Here is a 22,093-nt window from a genome sequence, read left to right on the forward strand (position 1 = left end):
GCCCCTGTTTTTGTTTTGGGATATTATTTTGCATGTGGATCATTTCATCCATCTCTGCTTTTGCTTGTATTATCCTTTTTTTGAAGTCCATCTTTATCTGATATTTTATTTGGCTGATGTTTGCTCTTACAGTCCTGTTCTCAGTTTTTAATATTTTGAGTCCTTCTCTTTGTTCCCCTAAATAAACATTTACATTTTTGAGAATTACCATTTCCCTCTGAATCATTCCCAAATGTACATGCATCTTCTGTCTCATGTTTGGAAAGTCAAAAATGGAATCTGTGGCTTTTGAGCTTTGCTGTATCATTTTAACTTCCTCTCTGATTTTTTTCAACTGATGCTTTTCCAGACTTTGTTCATCATCTTCTCTAGAAATTTGGATAGGAGTTGTCAGGTCTTTGAATCTCTGCTTCTCCTCGTCCAGTGCCTCCTTCTGCTGTTGCAATTTTATACTTAATATTTCTGACTCATCCATCCTTCTCATGGTTTCTTCAAGTCTTTGCTCCACTTCTCTTCTTCTCTTTTTTATCTCTCTCCTCAGCATTGGGATACTTTTTCTAAATATATATTTGCTTTCTCTTTTTTTAATTTCCAGCTCAGACTTTATCAGCTCCATTTCTCTTATTTCTCTTTTAGTCATTTGCACTTTGTCATCAAGTTCCTGTTTCTGTCTTTCCATGCTCTCCATTAAACGGTTCATCTTGTGTATTTCTGCCTCTGGTTGTCTTTCTACTCTCACATTTTCCCTCTCTATTTGAATATGTTGATTCAGCATCTCAACATATTTTCCCTCAATCACCTCCTCACTTAAAGACTTTTTCAGTTGTTCAATTTCACAGTTTTTCTGATCCAAACTGTGCTCTGTCAGTAAAATATCCTTCTCTAGTTTGTCCTTTTCTGATCTCAGTTGGAAGATTTCATTTTCCATTGCTTCAATTTTTTCCCCCATTCTGTTCTTTGTCATGGTGTCCCTTTCTGTATCAGTTTCAGCTATGTCATGTTTCTTTATGTCCTCCTCTCTTTCAGTACTTTCGAAGGCATGTTCTCTAACCTTATACGGACAGATTTCAGTGTTGACTTTTATTAGGTCAGCTCTTCCTTGGGATATTAAATTATGTCTGTTTTCCAGTTCTTGTTTTATAGCCTCAATCTTATAGTTCAGGTCTTCCATCTGTCTCAGTTGTACTTCAGTATCCTTCATAACAATCTTTATGTCTTCACTTTTCAGTCTAGTCTTGGCAGCAATTTTGTCTATGGTGCTCATGACTTTTGCCATTTTCTCCAACTTCTGCTCAGTCACATCAGCTTGTCTTTGCAGTTTTATTTTCAAAATATCAAATTCATCTCTCTCTCTCAAAGTTTTCTCTAACCTCTGATCCAGTTTTATTTTCTGTTTTTTTGCTGCAGTTTTTATTAATTTCATGTTGCTCATTTCTTCGTTCAGATACACTTCACTTTGCCGTATTGCAGTTTTTACAAGTTTCAAAAGCTCTTGGAATAGTTTCATATCATGTAGCAATCCTTCAATTTCACTCTCTTCACCCTGAGCATGTGTGTTGTTATAACTTACTTCAGTGGGGTCTTCAAGTTCTAGATTTACTAGTCTTATGATTTCTTGTGTTCTATAAATCTCTGCCCGAAGTCTTTTTATAGCAGTACTTCTTGAGTCTTTTTTACCAGAAGATTCATCTTTCTCCTCAGTATGGGCTTGTATATTTTCGCTTGACTCCTGACCTTGTTTTTGCTTCTGAACATCAATAACTTCTTGATTCAGGTGACTGCTTTTCTCTTGTTTTTGCACCTTTAATTTATATTTAACTAATTCATGTTTGAAAACATTTGTGCTTTCTCTGGCTCTAATTTGCAAACCATTTTCAATCTTTGTTTTTTGACTTTGCAGGACATTTATATCCATAATGCGCCTTTTAATCTCTTGATTATTTTGCGCCATGTTGTCTGTGGCATACTTTATTTGCTCCCTTATTTTTCCTTCTCTCTCTTTGAGTTTGGATATCTGTTTTTTGAGTCTTTTCATTTCTCTTACATGTATTACACATTTTCTCTGATCATCAACCATAAATGTTTCTTCATGAGCTATTGTCTGCATTTGTAAGAAAACATTATACTCTTCCTTCATGTCCACGGCAAAATAATGTCTCTGTTCGTGCTCTGAATTCATATCTTCCTGTTCTTTTAGTTCTTCACTTCGATGCCAGTCTTCTAATGTTATGGACTGTTGCAAAGACATGGTGTCTTTAGTAATTTCATCTTCTACATCTTCTATGTCTGTTGGAATTTCAAATGGCTGATCTTTCAAAGGGCCTGTTTCTTTCTGTGGTTCCTGATGTTTAGATGTATTCCCTGAAAACTTATTTTTGATTGCAGATTCAGTCAATATCCATTTGCCGACCTGAGCTTTCATGGAAGTCATCTTATCCTTCACAAAAAAAGAAATAATTGTCATTGTTTTTCTTGTAATTTGAAGGTCAACCAAACAAAGAACGCCCCGTGTTATAATTTCATTGTGACATTAGTTTTATTTATTAGTATTATGCTTGTATTCATTGTATTCATTGAGTAGCTTGAATAAGCTATGCCTATCTAGCATCTGTCTCAGTAAAGGTTTGTATTACAAATGTAAATGAAATGTCAGCAGCCATTTGTTACTGTACAAATACTGTGTCAATAACATATTACATATGCATGTCTGTTTTTCTACTATATCTGTAAATGTACAAAAAGGAAACTATTGCATAGAGTAATTAAACAATATATTTGTAATATGTAATGCTTTCTTTAATATCCTTAGTTGGGGCTAGGGCATGAACATCTCTGTTTTATTTCTGATTCTTTCTGGGTTTTATATTTAATGATTAATGTAATGGAACAATATTGAGATTCTTTTGAGATGGCTATGCTGAAAATCTCTACATTAAATACAACTGTGAGGTTTTAAAATATGGAAATGGCTAATTACAGGCCCAAGAGTAAAAAAGTAAAAAGACAAGCATTTACTTACCATGTTCTTTTTGACCTCTTCCTTGTTCTTATCCATCTTTCTTTGGACTTGGAGCATATCCTCCCTGGTAATGTTCATTTCTGCAGCAGCATTTTCTATGCTGGTCTTTATCTCACTCATAGTCCGAATGGTAGTTATTGTGTCTTCCAGCTTTTGTTCCACCTCCTTCATGTGTTGTTGTATCTTTACCTTCATGATTTCTACCTCATCCCTCTCTCTCATGGTACTATCCAGCCGTTTGTCAAGCTCTCGTCTCTTTTTTTTAACTCGAAAGTTCATCCACTGGATTTGGGTCTTTTCTTCTGTAAAGTCTCTCCTGCTTTGCTCTGCATCCTCTCTCACCCTACAAAGCATCTTTCCGATCTCTTCTACTTCAACAATCCCTCTCTTCATGTCACTGTTCACTTCATTCTTGTTGGTTGGGTCTATGTTGTCTTCCTCAAACAGATTTTCTTTATGTTGTATTATATCTCTGGTTCTGTCCACCTGTTGAATTCTTACCTTCTGCTCATCAAATCTGTCCTCTATGTGTTCTGACCTCTGTTTCTTAGTCTTAGCTTGTCTTCCTTCCATGTCTTGTTTAGCAGGTTCAGTCCTTTCCATCATCCTGCTGAACTCCTCCTTTGTTCTCTTTCTCATTTTTACCAAGTCCTTTTTCACTTCTATCTCTCTTATCTCTTTCTTTGTCCTTTGTAACTTGTCGGCCAGCCCCTGTGTTTGCATTTCAGAACTCCCCTGTACAGACTTCATTGTATTCATTTCAGCTTGAGCTACTTCTCTTTCTATGTGTTCACTGTCAGTCAGTATTTTAGTCTTGATGTTTTGTATGTCATCTTCTTCAGATTGGACCTGTACCAACTTTTTTTCTAGGTTTTGATTTTGCTTCCACATATCAGTTTCCCAGTGTGTTGTCTTCATGCTCTCTTTTCGCTTTTGAGAATCAGATTTAATATTTTCCAATCCACCATTCTCTGTCTTTAGCTGCTGTACCTCTCTCACAGTCACTTTCTGTTGTGGTTCACCCTCTTCTAACATCTCCCAAAGTTTCTCCATCTCTTCCTGGATTCTACTGAGATCAATTTTGACAGTTTCAGAGGTGTCTTTTTTCTGCCTTTCCCTACTTTGAATTTTGGTCCACCCTTGCTTCATCTTGTTGATATTTACATTCATATTATGTTTGATGTGGTAAATTTTATCTTGATGTTGTGAAATAACCTTTTTATTTCTCTTTATCTCCTGCTTTATGTCTGCCATGTTTTTCTTCATTTGTTCTTTTACCTGCTTTGCTTCAAGCATTCTTTTCTTATTTTCTTTAAATAGACAGAGCAAACTGTCCGCCATCATCTTCTCTGTTATCTCCTGCTCTCTCTTTATCTGCTCAATGGGTCCCTTACTTTCTTTCAATTTTGTCTGATCATATTTGATCATTTCCAACTTGTGTCGCTCATTAATGAACTCATTACGTCGTCTTTCCAGAGTTTCCCTCTCTTGGTATATTTCAGTCTGCATTTTCAGAAGTTTAATTTTTTCCTGAGATGTTTCATTTTTAATCTTCTCTAGTTTCTCAATAACATTTTCTATCTGTAATCTCAGTCTTTTTATTAATAAGTGCTGCTCGTGTTTTTCTGCTGTCAGTCTGTCAATGTCCTCCTGTTGTTGCTCTGTATTTCTCTTCAGGTAGACAATTTCATCTCTCTGACTGTGTGTCTCTTCCAAAAGTTTTTCAAGCTCTCCCAATACTTGACATGTCAATTGTCTTTGTCTTTGAATGGTTTCCCTCTTGGTTTTTGTGACAGCTTGTGTTTGTTTGTCTTCTATTTGGTTGCTGTTCTCCATTGTCCACTTATGTTCGGTTTGGGTCATTCTGCTGTTCTTTGCTCTGTTGGTCATGAAAAAGGAACATAATATCACTTGCCAGTCCACACTGCATCCGATACTATGTTAAACCAGGCCAGAAAAAAACTTGATTGTGGAAGAATAACCTAGCCAACTGAAAAAAGCAATGTCTAGCATGTTAATCCTCTTTAGTGAAAACAAAAATACCAGAAGCAAACACAAAGAAAAGCAAGTACAATAACATGTGTTGTCCACTAGCCCCCCTCGGCCAGTTAGAGATACTCCTCACTGTAAGCACAGTAAGAGAAGATTTCATTTCTTTTTTCTCTGCTCCCTTCGTTTGAGCTCTCTCTACCCCCCCTCTGCCTCCGCTGGGAACCAGCTGGACTTTGTCTTCACCAGACACTGCTCTACTGCAGACCTCACTGTTAAGCCTCTGTTACACTTTCCGCAAGGCCAATTGCATGGAGATGAGCTAAGGTGGAATCATGAAGAGGCAACATTTGGATCTTCTAAGCTCCTTGTGGCAAACCTACATTTGCATAGCTCCTCAAAGTTCTCCATTTCTTCTGGCCATCCACATAGTTAGAAAATGTTTGATATGCACGGACAGACAAAACCCTGCCACAGTGATGTCCTTAGTAGAGCTTATGTGCGTGTGTGTGTGTGTGTGTGTGTGTGGGGGGGGGGGGGGGGGGGGGGGGGGGGGGGGGGGGGCTGATATGAAACAGCCGATCATCTGAAAATACGCTTATACGTTCTATATACCTTCCAGCCCTGTGCTGATATTCAAAATGCATATTTACAGGTTTGTCTTACCTCAATAGGCTTTAAGTTCAGGTTCCTCCTGTGAAAGTATCTGATAAAAGTTGTCTTTGGATTGTGACGTTCCTTCTTCCACAATGGATTTGTTCCTGTGGTGTCACAGCTTCAGTGATGGTTGTTGGCTTCTGTGAGATCTCGGCCTTTATGATGGCTCCAGTTAATTTCACCCTGCAATGATCTGCTCCCTGAACTCCTCCAGGAAGTTTTTCACTACAAATGAATTTGATAATTTGGTGTGATCGGTTAAATGTTCCTTCAGTTTTCAAGGTAGGTTAGGTTTTCACTTAAACACACATATAACATGCTCAAACCTATTCTTTTAAACATGCGGAAGTAGAATTGCAGTGGAAGTCAAATTTGAAGGTGTTTACTGTGTAATGATCATTCGTAGTTAAGAACACATGCACCTGTATGGTTGAGAACCAAACACAATCATTTTGAGTTATAAAATAAACGTATCATGGTCTCTTGATGGATGTGTTTCCATATTACAAATTCATAATTATAGAAAATGTGTATTGCATTGCAGTTTTTCTTACCTCATCTGCCCTTTGTCTTGAGTTGTGTACAAAAACACAAAGTAAGCAACGTAAGGCTCAAAGTCCTAGGCACATTTTAGCTAGTCATCTGAGGGGTGTGCTTGTTTACTTCGGTGTTACACTTATATATCTGTGTGGATAGGGCAGGCTTGTGCTATTATCTTCAAAACATTGTATATCTCTTCTCTCCAGACATTTAGTGACCACTAGTTTGAGTTTTCAGATAGATTTGACACCCATAAACCTGTTTATTATTCAATGGATGGGTGGTGCAACATCATGCTCCGAGTCTGGCATCAGCTGATAAGGTTGTGGTTCTTTTTTTTTCACTCAGCTCTCCTAAAAAGGAGTTACTCAATGAGCATTAAATAAACATGTATGAGCAGGCAGCGGCTCCCATACCTGTACATGTATTATATATTAGTAAAAAAGGTGGCATTATTGATTTTATAGCAAATGTAAATATGGTAGAAAATGGCATTATTAAAACAGTTTCCATCAAACATTTGGCTAATAATATGCCACAGTTTTGGTTTACCCAAAGATTTGACTATGTAACTGAAGAAATTGTGAAAATGGTGTAACATTGGACTGAACCTCACTTTTTTGGGACTGTGTATGGAAATAAGCTGGGTTGTGTGACGAGCACTGTCATCATGTCTGTTTAACTAACATATCAGTGTAGCACATTGACTTTTTTGCAATTGACCATTACGGTACATTTACACAGAAAGTTAACCTGACATTTCTTAAAAAGAAATTGTCAGATTTTACTCCCATGCTTAACTCAACTGCAACTTCAAATGTACAGCCTAGTTTAACCGTCAGCTCTTTGACGAGCAGCTCAATCATTTAGATAATGAAATTATCTACTGGATAATATATCAGAATGTCAGTAAAAGACATCTCTAAAGAACATGTGAACATAAACTAGAAGAACACTGCAATCACATTCTTTTTTGACCTACGTTGTAACTTTAGCACCCACTGCTGGGTATATTTTAGATCTAAAATAGGATTGTGTTAATAATTGTTTATTTTGTCATTTTACATTATACTACATTTATTTGATAGCTTTAGTTACTAATTACTTTGTAGATCAAAATTGTCTATAGAAGTTATATACTTGTATGGAATATGATGCATTGTTCAATTCAATTCAATTCATTTTGTAAAGCCAAAACTCACAATTCAGATGGACAGAAGTACAATAGATGTCAAGTGACCAGAATGAACAACGTAACAGAACAGGGACGTTTGATATTATGTAAGTTTATTCCCTTTGGTGTAACAAAGATAGTGATCATGATGTATTAACTTAAGATGTATGTCCAACAACAAGTAATGTGCTAAATGCTGCTAATTTTCAAGGAAACTGCATATGAATTGTGTTGTAAAGGATTTCTGGACATACAGTATGATGCTGGCTTTCGGAAGTTATCCTTCTCTTATTTAGAATGTTTAATCACAAAAGTCTTCCTCCCTACCTTATCTATCTTAATGTCAACAACACACAACCTCAAACCCCCAATAAACAACAAACAACCACATGAAACAAATTAACAATACAATTTATTTTTTTTAAACTAACTAAAACAGCAAACACTGTAACTACCTAAACACAAATTATTCAACATCCTACTTGTGGTCCTCTAAGACTTCCACTTTATCCTCCATCTCCGTTTGGCTGCCAACATCACACATATCTATACACATAAAAAATACAAACACATTCAATTAGACATTGCTTTTTTCATAGCCTACTAATTATTTGATAATGTACCAAAATATGTTGACACTATCAACAATGGCTGTACCTTAACTTATTTTACACATAGCATTTGTGCTACTACGGTTAAATATTTTGTAGCGCGAGGATAAAAGTATAACGTCGTTTCAGAGTATTCAAATGATGTGTTGAGGGAGTTCGGTAAAGTTGGAAAGATATTCACAGATTCGGACTTCCGGCTCAATAACTCTTTCGCGAAACGGTGTAAAACACAAACGACACCTCTCTGTAACCGTAGTGATATCGACAACAAGCTACAACCTTAAACAACCTTAATTTTACCCAAACGGGCCGAGTTAACGGTTCTGCTATCTGTACTTTAGAAGTTACGGCATGAGATTACCTACAGAAATAGCAGCGTCTTAAACTCCCCCACTCTGTTTCTGTGTCTGTCTTTGCACGAGGGGTGGAGTCGTGGGCTGCGGTCGAATAGTCATTGGCCCAATCCCATTGCCCACCCCCCCCCCCCCCCCCCCCCCCCCCCCCCCCCCTAAAGTATGAAGGACAGAAAATGAGTTAAGTATAAATAAATAAATGCATGAATAAATACAGGAATAAATAAATAAATGCTTAAATAAATGTATAAATACAGGAATAAATAAATATAAGTTGATACCTAAACAGGACATCATTAAATAAATCTATTTCTACATTTCTGTATTTCTTCATTTATTTATGCCTGTATTTATGTGTCCTTGTATGCAAATGAGTTAGGGCGGTCCGAACCTCATTGTTAAACAGGATTGGTGCGATCACACTCCTGTGACCAATCATGCTTTAGACAGAGGTTCGGACCGCCCAGCTCATTGCATATAAGGACACATAAATACAGGCATAAATAAATGAAGAAATACAGAAATGTAGACATATATTTATTTAATGATGTCCTGTTTAGGTATAACTTATATTTATTTATTCCTGTATTTATTTATTTATTTATACATTTATTTAAGCATTTATTTAGGTGATGTCAGGTGACGTGAGTCAATCCTTGATGGTTCAGGGTTTAAGGCCTTAAACCCTGAACCATCAAGGATTGACTGACGTCACCTGAGCCCTATTCCTCTTACGTGGCTGAACTAACAAGGTGATTGACATCAGGCTATCCCGGTTTCTCAAAGGCTGACCCGTCCTCAAACCATTTCGTTAATTTGAGCCCGACATCAGTTCACAGGATAGTTGCGCGTGCCCGTCCGACTTCAAAAGGGGGAAGTGTCGATCACAGAAACCATGATTTACTAACAGCACAAAGGCAAATAAACTCAAAGGAAGAGACTCTTTTTTTTCTCCGCTGAGGAGCAGGAGATGATCATGAACGTATATGAGAAATTCCAGACCATAATCATGGCAAACTCTAATCAATTGCAGATTGTACCACACTGTACCACACTGTACAACAATGTACCACAATGTACCACACTGTACCACAAGGCTCTGCAAACAGTCTGTGAGACAGTCAATGCGTTTCGTGTTCAATGTACGGCTCGAGAAGGTCTTTAATAAATGATTCCTTGTGGGCAGAATGGATAGCGCTCGTATAGGAAGTCATTATCACGTCATAAGAACTCTCTCCCTATAAAACGTTAATCTAACTAATATCGCTCCTCCATCAATGAGGAAGTGAGCTGCCACTTTCTTCAGGGGGCGTGGTCAGATTATCCAGCTAGACTGAATGAGCCTGCGCTGGAGCAGGTTCAAATTTTTTGATGTGTTGCTATGGTGATTTTTCCAAACTTGCTTCGAGGAACCGAAAACCCTGGCTTGTGTAATCTCATCCACGAAATTATCCCGCTAAACACGTTAGCCACGTACGAGAAATAGGGCCCAGGTCCATTTACCATTTACCATTTAAGAAAAATAAATAAAAGTCTGTGCTGACCAGCTGGCCCCCATCTTCACACAGATCTTCAACCAATCACTGGAGCTGTGTGAAGTCCCATCATGCTTCAGGCGCTTCATGATCATCCCGGTCCCCAAGAAATCCTCTATCACAGGATTGAATGACTAGAGGCCCGTCGCCCTGATGCCTTTGGTCATGAAATCCTTTGAAAGACTGGTGTTGACCCACCTGAAGGACATCACAGGGCCCCTGCTTGACCCCCTGCAGTTTGCCTACCGGGCAAATAGATCGGTGGATGATGCAGTCAACATGGTACTGCACCATGTGCTGCAACACCTCAACTCCCCAGGGACATATGCAAGGGTCCTGTTTGTGGACTTCAGCTCAGCGTTCAACACCATCATCCCGGAGGTTCAGCATAAACTCTCACAGCTTAGCGTGCCCGCCTCCACCTGTCAGTGGATCACTAACTTCCTGACAGACAGGACGCAGCAGGTGAGGCTGGGAAAAATCAAATCCAGCACCCGGTCTATCAGCACTGGCTCCCCCAGGGATGTGTGCTCTCCCCACTGCTCTTCTCCCTCTACATCAACAACTGCACCTCAGGGGACCCGTCTGTTAAACTCCTGAAGTTCGCAGACGACACAACGGTCATCGGCCTCATTAGGAACAGTGATGAATCTGCGTACAGACGGGAGGTTGAACAGCTGGTCTTCTGATCAGAACAACCTGGAGCTGAACAAGCCCACAACTGTGGAGATGACAGTGGACTTGCTCCCCCCCTCACCATACTCAACAGCACTGTGTCTGTGGTGGAGACCTTCAGGTTTCTGGGATCCACAATCTCCCAGGACCTGAAGTGGGCCTCCAACATCAACACCATTCGGAAAAAGGCCCAACAGAGGTTGTACCGGTACTTCCTGTGCCAGCTCAGTAAGTACAACCTGCCTCAGGAGCTGCTGATCCTGTTCTACTCCACCATAATCCAGTCTGTTCTCTGTTCTTCCATCACTGTGTGGTTTGGATCGGCCACCAAACAGGACAGAGACAGACTACAACGGATAGTCAGGTCTGCAGAGAGAACTATTGGTTCCAGCCTGCCCTTCATCCTAGACTTGTACACCTCCAGAGTCAGGAAGCGGGCTGGAAAGATCACTGCAGACCCTTCACACCCTGGACACAAGCTGTTCCATCTCCTTCCCTCTGGTAGTCGCTACAGAGCACTGTACGCCAAAACCACCAGACACAGGAACAGCTTCTTTCCACTGGTCGTCACTCTGATGAACACTTAATCAGACACATCCATCTGCACTACTTGCACTATCACCACTTTCTGCACTACATCCCAATTCATTGTCACTGTTGTTGTTTTTATATTGTACATACATGTTGTTGTTTTTAGTTTTTTATATTGTACATACATTTTACTACTCTGTTGTCCTCAATGTCTTTTTATATTTATCCTGTCATTTGTAATTTAAATATGTATGTACGACGAGAGCGTACGTGTAACCAGAGTCAAATTCCATGGCCAATAAAGCTGATTCTGATTCTGATAATGATGTGTGGCTGGCTATCTATATAAATAATAATAATAGTAATAATAATATGTTTTATTTGTATAGGGCTTTACAAGGTAATCAAGGCACTTTTAACATGGTAAAAACAAACAATATAATTTTAAATTACATAGTTTTCGACTGCACATTGGGCCATTTTTCCTTTTTACTCTATATTTCATCATGCCTACTCTCATTATATGACGCATTTCTGGCATTGAAAATGTTGTAAAAGTAAAGTGCTAAACTACAAAGTGCTATCGGTAAGGGACATTTAAGTGCTACTAGAGTGCTACTACGGCTCTACCCTCCCTATTCAAGGTATAGTCGCAAAAGATGTGTTTTTAGTTTGCGACGGAAGATGTAGAGACTTTCTGCTGTCCTGATGTCAATGGGGAGCTCGTTCCACCAATGAGGAGCCAGCACAGCAAACAGTCGTGATTTTGTTGAGTGTTTAGCTCGAAGTGAAGGAGCTACAAGCCGATTGGCAGAAGCCGAGCGAAGTGAACGAGCTGGGGTGTAAGGTTTGACCATGTCCTGGATGTAGACCGGACCCGATCTGTTCGCAGCACGGTACGCAAGTACCAATGTTTTGAAGCGGATGCGGGCGGCCACCGGTAACCAGTGAAGGTCGCGGAGGAGCGGAGTAATGTGAGTAAATTTCGGGAGGTTGAAGACCAGTCGAGCAGCTGCATTCTGGATGAGCTGTCGAGGTCGAATGGCCTTAGCAGGTAGACCTGCCAGGAGGGAGTTACAGTAGTCCAGCCGTGAGATGACCAGAGCCTGGACCAGAACCTGTGCCGCCTTCTGAGTGAGAAGGGGTTGTATTCTCCTGATGTTGTACAGCATGTACCTACAGGAGCGTGTTATTGCGGTAATGTTGGCAGTCAGGGAGAGTTGACTGTCGAGTGTCACACCGAGGTTCCTGGCAGTCAGAGTCAGAGCCATCACTGAGTTGTTGAAGTTAATAGTCAGGTCGTGGGTGGGAGAGCCTTTTCCTAGAAGGAGGAGAAGTTCAGTCTTGTCCGGGTTAATTTTCAGGTGGTGTGCGGACATCCACTGAGAGATGTCAGTCAGACATCCACTGAGAGATGTCGGTCAGACAGGCAGCGATTCGTGCTGCTACCTGTGTTTCAGATAGGGGAAATGAGAGGATCAGTTGGGTGTCGTCAGCATAGCTGTGGTAGGTGAAGCCATGCGAGCGAATGACAGAGCCAAGAGAGTTGGTGTACAGAGAGAAGAGAAGAGGACCAAGGACTGAACCCTGAGGGACCCCAGTAGTCAGAGGACAAGGCTCAGACACAGATCCTCTCCAGGTTACCCGGTAAGAGCGGAAGACATTTTTTGGGGAAGCTTTTCCCGAACCAATGTGAGGTCCTGGGATGTCGTATGTGTACAGATTGAAAAAATTTGTGATTATGGGTTATACAAAATAAATTGAATATTCCACTTTCATATTTTTTTCTAGTTCAAGATGAACCTCAAAACCAAGATAATAGTTAAATTAACTATATATAACAGACTCATGCTATATTTGTCAGATCTTTTCATTCTTAAAAAGATCACTTAAAAAAGGGTTTGCATCCAAAGTTAGCATTTCTGTGTTGAGAGAATACTGAAATTTAACCATATAGAACACATTTTATTTTATTGAATATTTAGGCAGCATTTTTTGGCTTTAACCCCACTTTGCAATTGCACTACTATGTTACTTCAATAAACATATGTCTTATAATAATTAGATTTATTTGATAAGAAAAAAACAGAAGATAACATCGGAGGAGGAGGGATTTCCGTACTCAAAAAACAAACTTTTCCCCCAGATTCCATTAGAAGTGCGACAAGGAGGCGGGGCTGGACATTCTTCTCATACTGCAGACCAGCAGGGAGGGGGGCTTCCTGTTCTCATTTTCTTTTTACGGTTAAACATGAGATATACAGGGAAAGACGAACACTTTGTGGCCGCGAACACGGTCCTTTTACCGAAGCAATGATTCAAATGTGCGGCGACAACCTCCATTGAACGACGGCAGCGAGTTGTATTGTTGTAGAGGAGATTTCCTGCAGCCGGAGGAGTTGCTTCAGGAAAGGACAACATTAACAGAGGGATGTTTCGCTGAGATGAAGGACCGCGAAAGTAAACGGAAGAACTCAACTGAAAGGTAATGCGGTCACTGGCATATTGTTCGGAAGTTTAAAAAGTTTTCCCCCATGCGTATACGTAATCTTGTGTTCCAGTAGCAATGTTGTTTTTAACAATGCTTCTTTAGCATCAGCAAGGCTATCAGAACCAACACGTTGTTTGGCTTTTTCGACTTGTTTTAACGATAGGCCTATCTAATCTTCATGTCAGTCCCAAAGGGTGATGGGTGCTTCGAAATGACTCGAGTATTTTCTGAAAATAACGGTAACTAAAGATAGGATTAACGTTATGTGAAGTGTAGGCGAGTGTATTCATGGCTTTGCTAACAGAAGGGCTTCTTCATTTTGCTGCTTTTTCTTGCGTCGAGTTTTGATTTTCCAGTGTGAGTGCCACATAAGTGAAGTCACACTGGGGGAGACGGAAAAAAACTTGACGTTGTTTTACAATGTTTCACTGTGAACGGTCACATGCTCTGCTCACTATCATCTGCTGGAGATGTCTATCACAGTTTTTATTTATTTTTTACAGTAGACAGAGGGGTAAAAGTAGATTTAAGTTCTTCCTAGTACCCCAACCTTCATGGCTTCATGTATCCCTGAACACACCTATTTAAAAAAAAAGCCTATGGTGTCGAAAGAAGTTAGAAACACTTTACATGTCTAGCAAATTATTTATTTAAATTTATTCAAAACCTTACATTTCCTAAATAAAGAACATTTTGTTTTAAATTGGAAGAAAATTGCAAATAAATTCATGACAACAGTTTCACCTGTTGAACTTCACGTGCTGTTGGACTGTTAAGTGCAACCTGTGTTATGTACACAACTGCTATGTATAGGCAGCTACTGATACATAACTTTGGAAAGCTAAGATTCTTGTGATTCGATTGATGCAAACTATTTCAAAACAGCAGGTATAATCAACGCCTCACGTCAGACTACTAACGAACAAACAATCAATTAGAAAATTAAGGAAACTCACCTATGAAGCCTCATAATAATCCACGATCAATAACATTCCAACAATAACAGTTGTGTTACATTGGCAAAGGTCCAGACAATCCAATCCAGTAAAATATTTAGTCCAAAACACATAATTACCGTAATAAATACCCACGGACTTCTATTGCATCATTTCAAATTAGCCAGCAGATATGCCTAATTTATTATGTATTTTCCGTCGTAACTCCCAGTTTGCATTGCCAATATCTTGGTGTGCCTTGGATAGGCGTTTTAGGCTAATTTGACAGGAATGGTAGCGGGTTTAAAAATTTCCAGAACATTGGGCAAATAAATGAAAGAAGAGTTTATGAGGAAAAAGGAAGAAACCTTCAAGAGAGCAACAGAGGAGAATCCCTCTCCCCGGATGGACATAATCAATAGATGTCATGTGTACAGAATGAACAGCGTTACAGAGCTGCAACACATTCAATGAATATGACAGAAATTTATGAATAATGAGTAGTAGGCATGGAACACAATCCAGACCTCCACAATCCATGAAACAATCATCTTCTGAGTAGGGGCGTGCCATGCCATTTCTTGATTGGGCTGCCCTTCTTCCTTTGCTCAACCAAGTCGTCCCATAAGGCAATGGATCCTACTGTATGCGTGGTGGTCCCACATAGCTGTTGAAGAGGAACAGTTTACTCCTATACTTTGTTTAATGTACAGTATATTGTTCATTCCCCCGCTGCTCACAGCATTGCTTGCGAATAATGTGCCTTCACAATATTAGTGCCTTGTTAGGATTGCTTCTTCCTCCATTTGCCATGTATTCAGTGAACCCAAGGTGAGCTTCTTGTTCATTCAGATGAAGGACACAAAACAAAGCTCTCATCTCATCTTCTCATAATCGAGGATTGTCATGGTCTCAGTTGTCAGGGTTGTGGTCTGCCATTTGATTGATAAGGCTTTTTTTGGCTGGCTGTGACCCTGGCCTGTGCTCTGCTGTGGGTTTCTTTCATATTATCTGCCACTGCTTGGATGAACTGACCAGAGTTAATGATGGGACTCTTGCCTGCTATTAAATCACTTCCCCTGTCTGGCTGGCTTCAACTGTAGACTGGAGGTGTTTGATGCGTTTGACCTACATTGTCATGATGTCATGTGCTTTTGGGAGTGTGGTCTTCCTTTTCTGAAGAATTTCTGACAAGTTCCTGAGTTTGGTCAGAACATCTGTCATTAGTCCAAGACTTTGCAGGAAGTTGATGGAGCACAACTTAGAAAGCAGAAAGCTTCAGCAATTCTCTTGCAGAAATATGAGCATATTTGGCTTCTCTGGCAAAATACGACACCTGTCCTGCTTAACTGCATGTCCTGCACAGGAGAAAACCCTCTCAGATGGTGTCGATGAGGCCTGTACACATGTGTCTGAAAGTGCAGACAATAAGCTTCATCCACCACCAGGCTGCAGGTTCTGGTCCTGATCGGATTGAAGGCGTTTGCAGATTTCAATCTCTTTCTGGACCTGTTCAGCGATGGAGAGGGCACTGCCTTTAGTGGTCGCTGCCTCAAGAAGCTCTCGGTCCTCATCCTCGAACAGCTTCTCTAGGACTGACTTCTTTGCACAACAAATACATAAAGGTGTGTTTAGACAAACATACTTCAAAAGAAATGCATTAATTTGAATAAATACAATACATTGGGGATATTTATTAGTCTTTTTGACGAATTGTATTAATGGAACAGATCTTATACAAATGTTGTCACTGTTGAAGCTGGAGAGCCAAAAATATAAACATAAATAATGTTAAATATGTACACGCAACAAAAGCATCACATGCCATCGCTAGTTTCACTAACATTACACTGACTTGCAGGTAGCCGTTTGCTAGTAGCTAGGTGGCTACGGTAGGCTAGCTAGCTAGCTTAAACATGGTTATAATGCCTAATTTATCATGTGCTAGGCCTACTTTTATAAGTGCAAGACTTGCTATCAACGTTAGGGTACTAACCTGAGTTAAGGCTGCTGTTGTCATCATCGGTCTCCACGTTTTCAGGGGAACCGGTCTCCCCATCACCGGTGCCAGGGCGCTCCCAGACTGCCCGCTGATGTGCTTGGCACGGGCTCACGCAGGCATTCGAACACAGTGCCTCTGCTTTCAAGTGGATGTTATTCGTTGCCAGATGTTTCATTAAATTTTACGTGTTCCCCCCTTTTACGTAAAATTATTTTGTTGCATTTTGCTGAATACAGCCTCACTTTTGATGTTTATCTTTCGGCATTTTCTCCGTTAAAAGGTTGATGACTAGCTACCTACTGTAGCTATATAAACGATAGGCTATCGGTACCTGCTGCCAGGGTGGAGTCATCAGAGTAGTATGACAAAAGTATTTGAATCGGCTCAGGCACTGAAATGAAGCACCGAAATCTGTGTTGCGTTTCGGTCCGGTAGGCACCGGTTGTATAGGAACCGGTACCATATTGGCACCGGTTTTCGGTACCCAACCCTAGGTAAAGGTGGGAAAAATAGGGATTTTATTCACCCCAAAACATTTACAATAATTAAGATGGAGACCCTGGGTAAGACCCAGAACATGCAGGAGCATGCCTCCCAGAATGAGCTGGAAAATGTGAGGGAAGTCTGGGTCAGCCTGCTGCCACTGCGACCCAATAAGCGGATGAAAATGGTTGATGGAAGATGGGGAACAAAATCAAACCAAAGTAACATGATTGCTCTAAAGTCTAAGCAACACTTACTAAAGATAACTTTAGTATAAAACAACATAGTGAGGTGCTCTTCTAAAGACGAGACAATGCCTCCCCTCTGTCTTCTAACTGCAGGATATATACTATGCTGGCCAGTCCATATGGGATTGGAGGGTGGTGCAAATTTAGTGGCTGCTGAGCACACCCCTCTGGCTGTAGTAGAATGGCACAGTCCAATTGTCCAGGCTAATCTACTTCGGCATGTGTGATGCAGCAGCTCAGTTTTATGCCAGGAGGTTGGTCGGCTACAGGGCACTGACAGGAAAGTTAAGACTTTTATTAACCTTAACTCATTTATTTGAAACTTAAAGTTCCTTTTTATATCATGTTAATTAAAAGAACTGGGAAACGTCACCTTCACTCTGCCTGGTTGCTAGTCTGGCTAGTTCCAGCTGCATACAGATTGATAAATTATCCTGAGCACAAAGTTTCAACTCAAATAGAAAAGAAAATGTAGCTGTGGTATTAATACAAGCGTTTAGAGGAGATTTTGAAAATTTAGATTCAGATTTAAGTCTGATTCAATTAGTTAAATTAATAAAAGTTTTTGAGGAGATTTGTTAAATTCAGTGACCAAAAAAGATTTACAAATTCCTTGTGAATGCAAACGTGTTGGCTATAAAACGATTACTGTAGCGAGTGAGCCAGAAGGGAGAGAGAGAACTATGGGTGAGCTCAGGAGTTATTTAACTGATGTTAACTGTCCATCAGAGTGACTTTATGGTAATAAACTGTTCTTGATTTGGCTTACAGTGTTCTGTAGCACCTACTAGAGGGGAGACGTTGGAAAAGGCATTGTCCAGGATGAGATGGATTTATTTTGTCCCTCAACTAGATAAAGGCCTAAAACATATATCTTTTTTTTTTAACTTTCCACCTAAACTACGGGTCGGCAACCTTTTCTATCCAAAGAGCCATTTGGCCTTATTTTCCACCAAATAAAATGTGTCTAGAGCTGCAAAAGCTATTTGATATCACGGCTTATAACGTTTTACATATAGTCATATTATCTATATAAAAACTATAGTTTGTTTTATTCATGAAATTATGGAACAACAATAAAGACAATGTGTAGCGTACCCCTCCGAAAGATGGTTGTGCACTTGACAAGGTAGCAGGTTAGATAACTGTCCTCCTCACAGTTTGCATGACGAAGTGTCCTTTAGCAAGCCACTGAACCCACAGTTGCTCACCGGGCGCTTCACAGCTGCCCACTGCACCTAGGTATGGGTTAAATGCAATAACTTATTATTTGAATAAAATAACTCTGAAATAAATAGGCCATGTCGACACTCCTACGTTTCCATTTTAAAACACATATCTTTTGCTACATTTACACTGAGCGTCCACACTATGCCAGAGTTTTAGCACCGAAAACAGAGTTTGGAAACGCTCCCGAGGACAGTTTTTACTAACGGACACCTTAATATCGCATGAGCTGCTACAGAACTAGCAGCAGTAGTTGAGTTTGGAGACTTGATCCACTTCGTTAAAGTATATTTACTTTGCTCAGTTTGTTGCAGCAGTTGAGAAATCGTTATTTTTCGCTCATCTTGAGCTTGATACTTTTCAGCTAATACTGTGCGCTTGTTCTGGAAGTGTCTTTCAACATGAAATCTTTTGTTGTTTGCTCATTTCTCGCCCCATATCAAGCATACATGTAAGCCAGCATCGTTGGCAGTGAAAGCAAATTAATACGTCCACATAGAATTAAACTCTATTTTTCTCCGCAACTTGTTTTTAACAGTTTACCGAGGGAAAGGGTCTGTGAATCATGATTAGCCACTTCCAGAAAAAGGTGCTTGACAGCGACATAATAGGACACACAATTTTGTAAAATAAATATTATTTTTATTTTTTATTTTCAGTTGCACAGTATCACCTTAAACTCCAAGATAATTGAAAGATAGTCCACTATGCAAAAAAAACAAAAACATTTTAAAATGTTTTTTCAAAGCCGCAACAGAGGGCTGCTCCAGATTTAACAATTATTGTGACACATCGTTAAACATTGTAAATAAACCTTTTGTGAGTTTAGAATTGATTACTATGTCATTCTCTGGTTCATTCTCCTGCCATCTTCACTGCATCGATCCCCGGATCATTAAGAATGAGAATTAAGACTTTTAGAAATGGATGTGGATGTTTCATATACATCTCTTTTGAGTGGCCCAAGTTTCAAGAACAATTGACTGCGCATTTTCAATGTAAAAATGTAAAAAAAAATATGTAAAAATCAGTAGTGTTACTGTACTTAAGTTAGATATCTGTACATTACTTTACTATTTATATTTCTGTTGACTTTCACCTTTAACTCATACTTTTACTCTAATACATTCCCTCTGAAAACTTCATTACCCGCTACAACATAAAATCTATCTTTAGAAAAAGATTAATCATGAGACCAATGTCGGGGACTGGGGTGGAACAAATCTATCGTAAATCAAATGAGACAATTAGTGTAGTAGACAGATCGCTAGTGAGTTAGTGAGCTGAGGAAGCATTGACAGTTGTGAGATTTTGTTGATTTAAGTCATCTTGGCTATAATCATTGGAGCACTAGTTAGCTAACTTAATGTTAGCTAGCTTAACGTAAGCTAGCCACCACACCATAGGATTGAAAGGAGCCACGAGAGCGCCGCATTATGATTTGAACCGCGTCGGAGTGCGTAAGGACATTTGTCAGTTTCAAGTAATGACTGGGTTGTTACTTTCGGGGCTGCTTTAGTATTGATCATGTTTTTATATAGTTATGACCATCATAACCATAGTTATTGAGGTTTGCTTAACATAAATAAACAATCTTCTAGGATAGTAAAGTAAAAAACATGACTTAACTAGACTGGCAGTTTCATTAATGCACTACAATTATACACTGTACAAGTTATTTCCAATAGCTGGCGTTGTTTACCTTCAGGTATCCAGTCACGCAGATGGGATTGTTTTCTCAAAGGGGATCTATTGTACAAAGTTTCAGGTTCATACTTGAATTTTGATTTTCTACTAGAACACGTTTGCATGCTGGAACACTTTATTCTATTCGTACTGTCTGCCTGCATATGCCTGTTCAGTTGTTGAAAAGTTCAGTGTCTGCTTCTTTAATCGACTCGCCATAGTCGGGAGACGACATTCAATTCATTTTATTTTGTATAACCCAGGGCCACAGAGGCATACAGACTTCCCTAATAATTTCTCCTGTGCTCTGATCAAAAGCTGTCTCCTCTGAGCTCACCCGTGGTTCTCTCTCTCTCCCTTCTGGCTCACTCGCTACAGTAATCGTTTTATAGCCAACACATTTGCATTTACAAGGAATTTGTCATAGTGAATTTCTGAATTACAATAAACACAGTGCTAAAGACATAGTATAAATTAGGTTATTGTGGCTTCACTGTACCTCCGGCCTGTGCAAGTAGTGGCTGATGCTAGCCAATCAAAGCTAACTTTACACAACCTAGTAAAGGAATAACTCTTTTTTATATTCCATTAAGTTTAACCATTTGTAGTTCACATCTGTGCCTTCAGGATAGTCTGTCAAGTAAATCTACACACACACACACACACACCTTGTTGAGAAAGCGTTTTTCCGGTTGTTGTGAGGACATGTAGGTGTGTTAGGACAATAATCCTAAAACACCTATAAATAAAGTGAATCCACTTGGTGTTCACATTTGATCAGCTCTTTTTTACACAGGTTTTCAGATAGATCAAGCAGGATAAAAAGAGAAAGGGTGTTCTTTTCTGATTTTTAAAAAACATGAATAAGTGACCTTCAATCCTGAATTTGACAATTTGTCAATCAATCTGTCAATAGCCCAATTTTCATTTCAACACAGACCAGACTTTGAGGTGCATTCCTGCAAAGTTTGTGAGGGTTTAGGGCTGTCCACTGTCAAATTGTAGAGTGCTTGAGGGCTCTCTCGCAGATATTTTAAGTCTTTTTTTTGCACAAGTTCCAAAAGTCCACATTCTGCAGACATTGTCTTAACATTAAAGATTTAATGAGGTAAATATCAGTACACATCGTAGGGCTCTGGCTCTAAAATACATAGCTTGCAGCTTTGATCCTCTGTTGGGACCGTTCTGGCTGCTCCAAAGTCGAGACTTACACGAAAGGTGACGGGGCTTTAGCCATCGGGACCCCCCGGCTTTGGAATGACCTGCATGGGCAGATACGGCTTAATTTATTTTATTTAATCTCTTCGTTTGTTCTTTTCAAAATTTAGTTTTATATTTCATCCATTGTCTGCTTTTTTGGACCTCACGGTTGAGCTTTCTGTTTTATTGCCTTGTTTTGCCTGTCAACGCATGTTGTAAACTCCAAACTGTTACGGTTGAGTTTAGAGCAAGGCCCCAAGAGACTTGTTTTTAATACGTGATATACGATATATGAGCAAATTTCATACATCTACTTGAAATGTACCGCAAAACATATCAACAAAACATCAGCTTCCTACCATCAGATAGTTAACTCAAAAAATATTCTGCAAGGAAAAAAATGTACTTTTAAATTCAAACAGTGCACTGCTCTGGAGGTCTCTCCATTTCTCTGTCAGTAGCAGTTGCCTCTCATTCTCTGTTCATCTCAACCTTGTTGTTCTTGCGCGGTCCAGCATTAGAGAGCCCTCTACTGACCATAACAAAAACCTTTATGAGATGTAAATTGAACGTGGGTTTAAAGAACCATGACTGGTGTTTAGGGTTTTGCAAAATTGACGAAACATGAATGATGATTTTTTTTAAATTTGTTTAGTTATTTGTTTGAAAACAGGTGACTAGTTCTAATGTTAAAAGAGTTTATTGGCAGCTATGTAATGATATGGGGTGTTTACAGT

At 39.6% G+C, this 22,093-nt stretch overlaps 2 protein-coding genes and 1 long non-coding RNA gene across 9 annotated transcripts in view; 1 reads left to right on the top strand and 2 right to left on the bottom strand.

Moving 5' to 3' along the window:
* Nucleotides 1–2,511: 2,511 nt before the first annotated feature.
* Nucleotides 2,512–6,330, bottom strand: LOC117743298 (uncharacterized protein PF11_0207-like). Its single transcript, XM_034551187.1, has 3 exons — nucleotides 6,220–6,330; nucleotides 5,675–5,890; nucleotides 2,512–4,898 (listed from the first exon to the last, which is right to left on the bottom strand). Exon 3 carries the CDS (start codon nucleotides 4,880–4,882, stop codon nucleotides 2,933–2,935), a length of 1,950 nt encoding a protein of 649 aa, XP_034407078.1. The 5' UTR covers nucleotides 4,883–4,898; nucleotides 5,675–5,890; nucleotides 6,220–6,330; the 3' UTR covers nucleotides 2,512–2,932.
* A 1,442-nt stretch (nucleotides 6,331–7,772) lies between these two features.
* LOC117742460 lies at nucleotides 7,773–8,376 on the bottom strand. Its single transcript, XR_004611040.1, has 2 exons — nucleotides 8,037–8,376; nucleotides 7,773–7,925 (listed from the first exon to the last, which is right to left on the bottom strand). It is a non-coding gene; the product is annotated as an uncharacterized LOC117742460 (long non-coding RNA).
* Nucleotides 8,377–13,265: 4,889 nt separating this feature from the next.
* amot (angiomotin) overlaps nucleotides 13,266–22,093 on the top strand; it is a 58,545-nt gene continuing 49,717 nt past the window's right edge. For all 7 annotated transcript variants that reach the window (XR_004611039.1, XM_034549839.1, XM_034549837.1 and 4 more), the window contains exon 1: nucleotides 13,266–13,569. The gene's annotated coding sequence lies outside the window, so the exon portion shown is untranslated. The remainder of the gene's footprint in view (nucleotides 13,570–22,093) is intronic.

Source organism: Cyclopterus lumpus, chromosome 14 (assembly GCF_009769545.1).
Source record: "Cyclopterus lumpus isolate fCycLum1 chromosome 14, fCycLum1.pri, whole genome shotgun sequence".
Lineage (NCBI taxonomy): Eukaryota > Metazoa > Chordata > Actinopteri > Perciformes > Cyclopteridae > Cyclopterus > Cyclopterus lumpus.

Coding starts and splice junctions, on each gene's coding strand:
- LOC117743298 (XM_034551187.1), bottom strand. CDS start 4,882: ATGACCCAAACCGAACATAAGTGGACAATGGAGAACAGCAACCAAATA.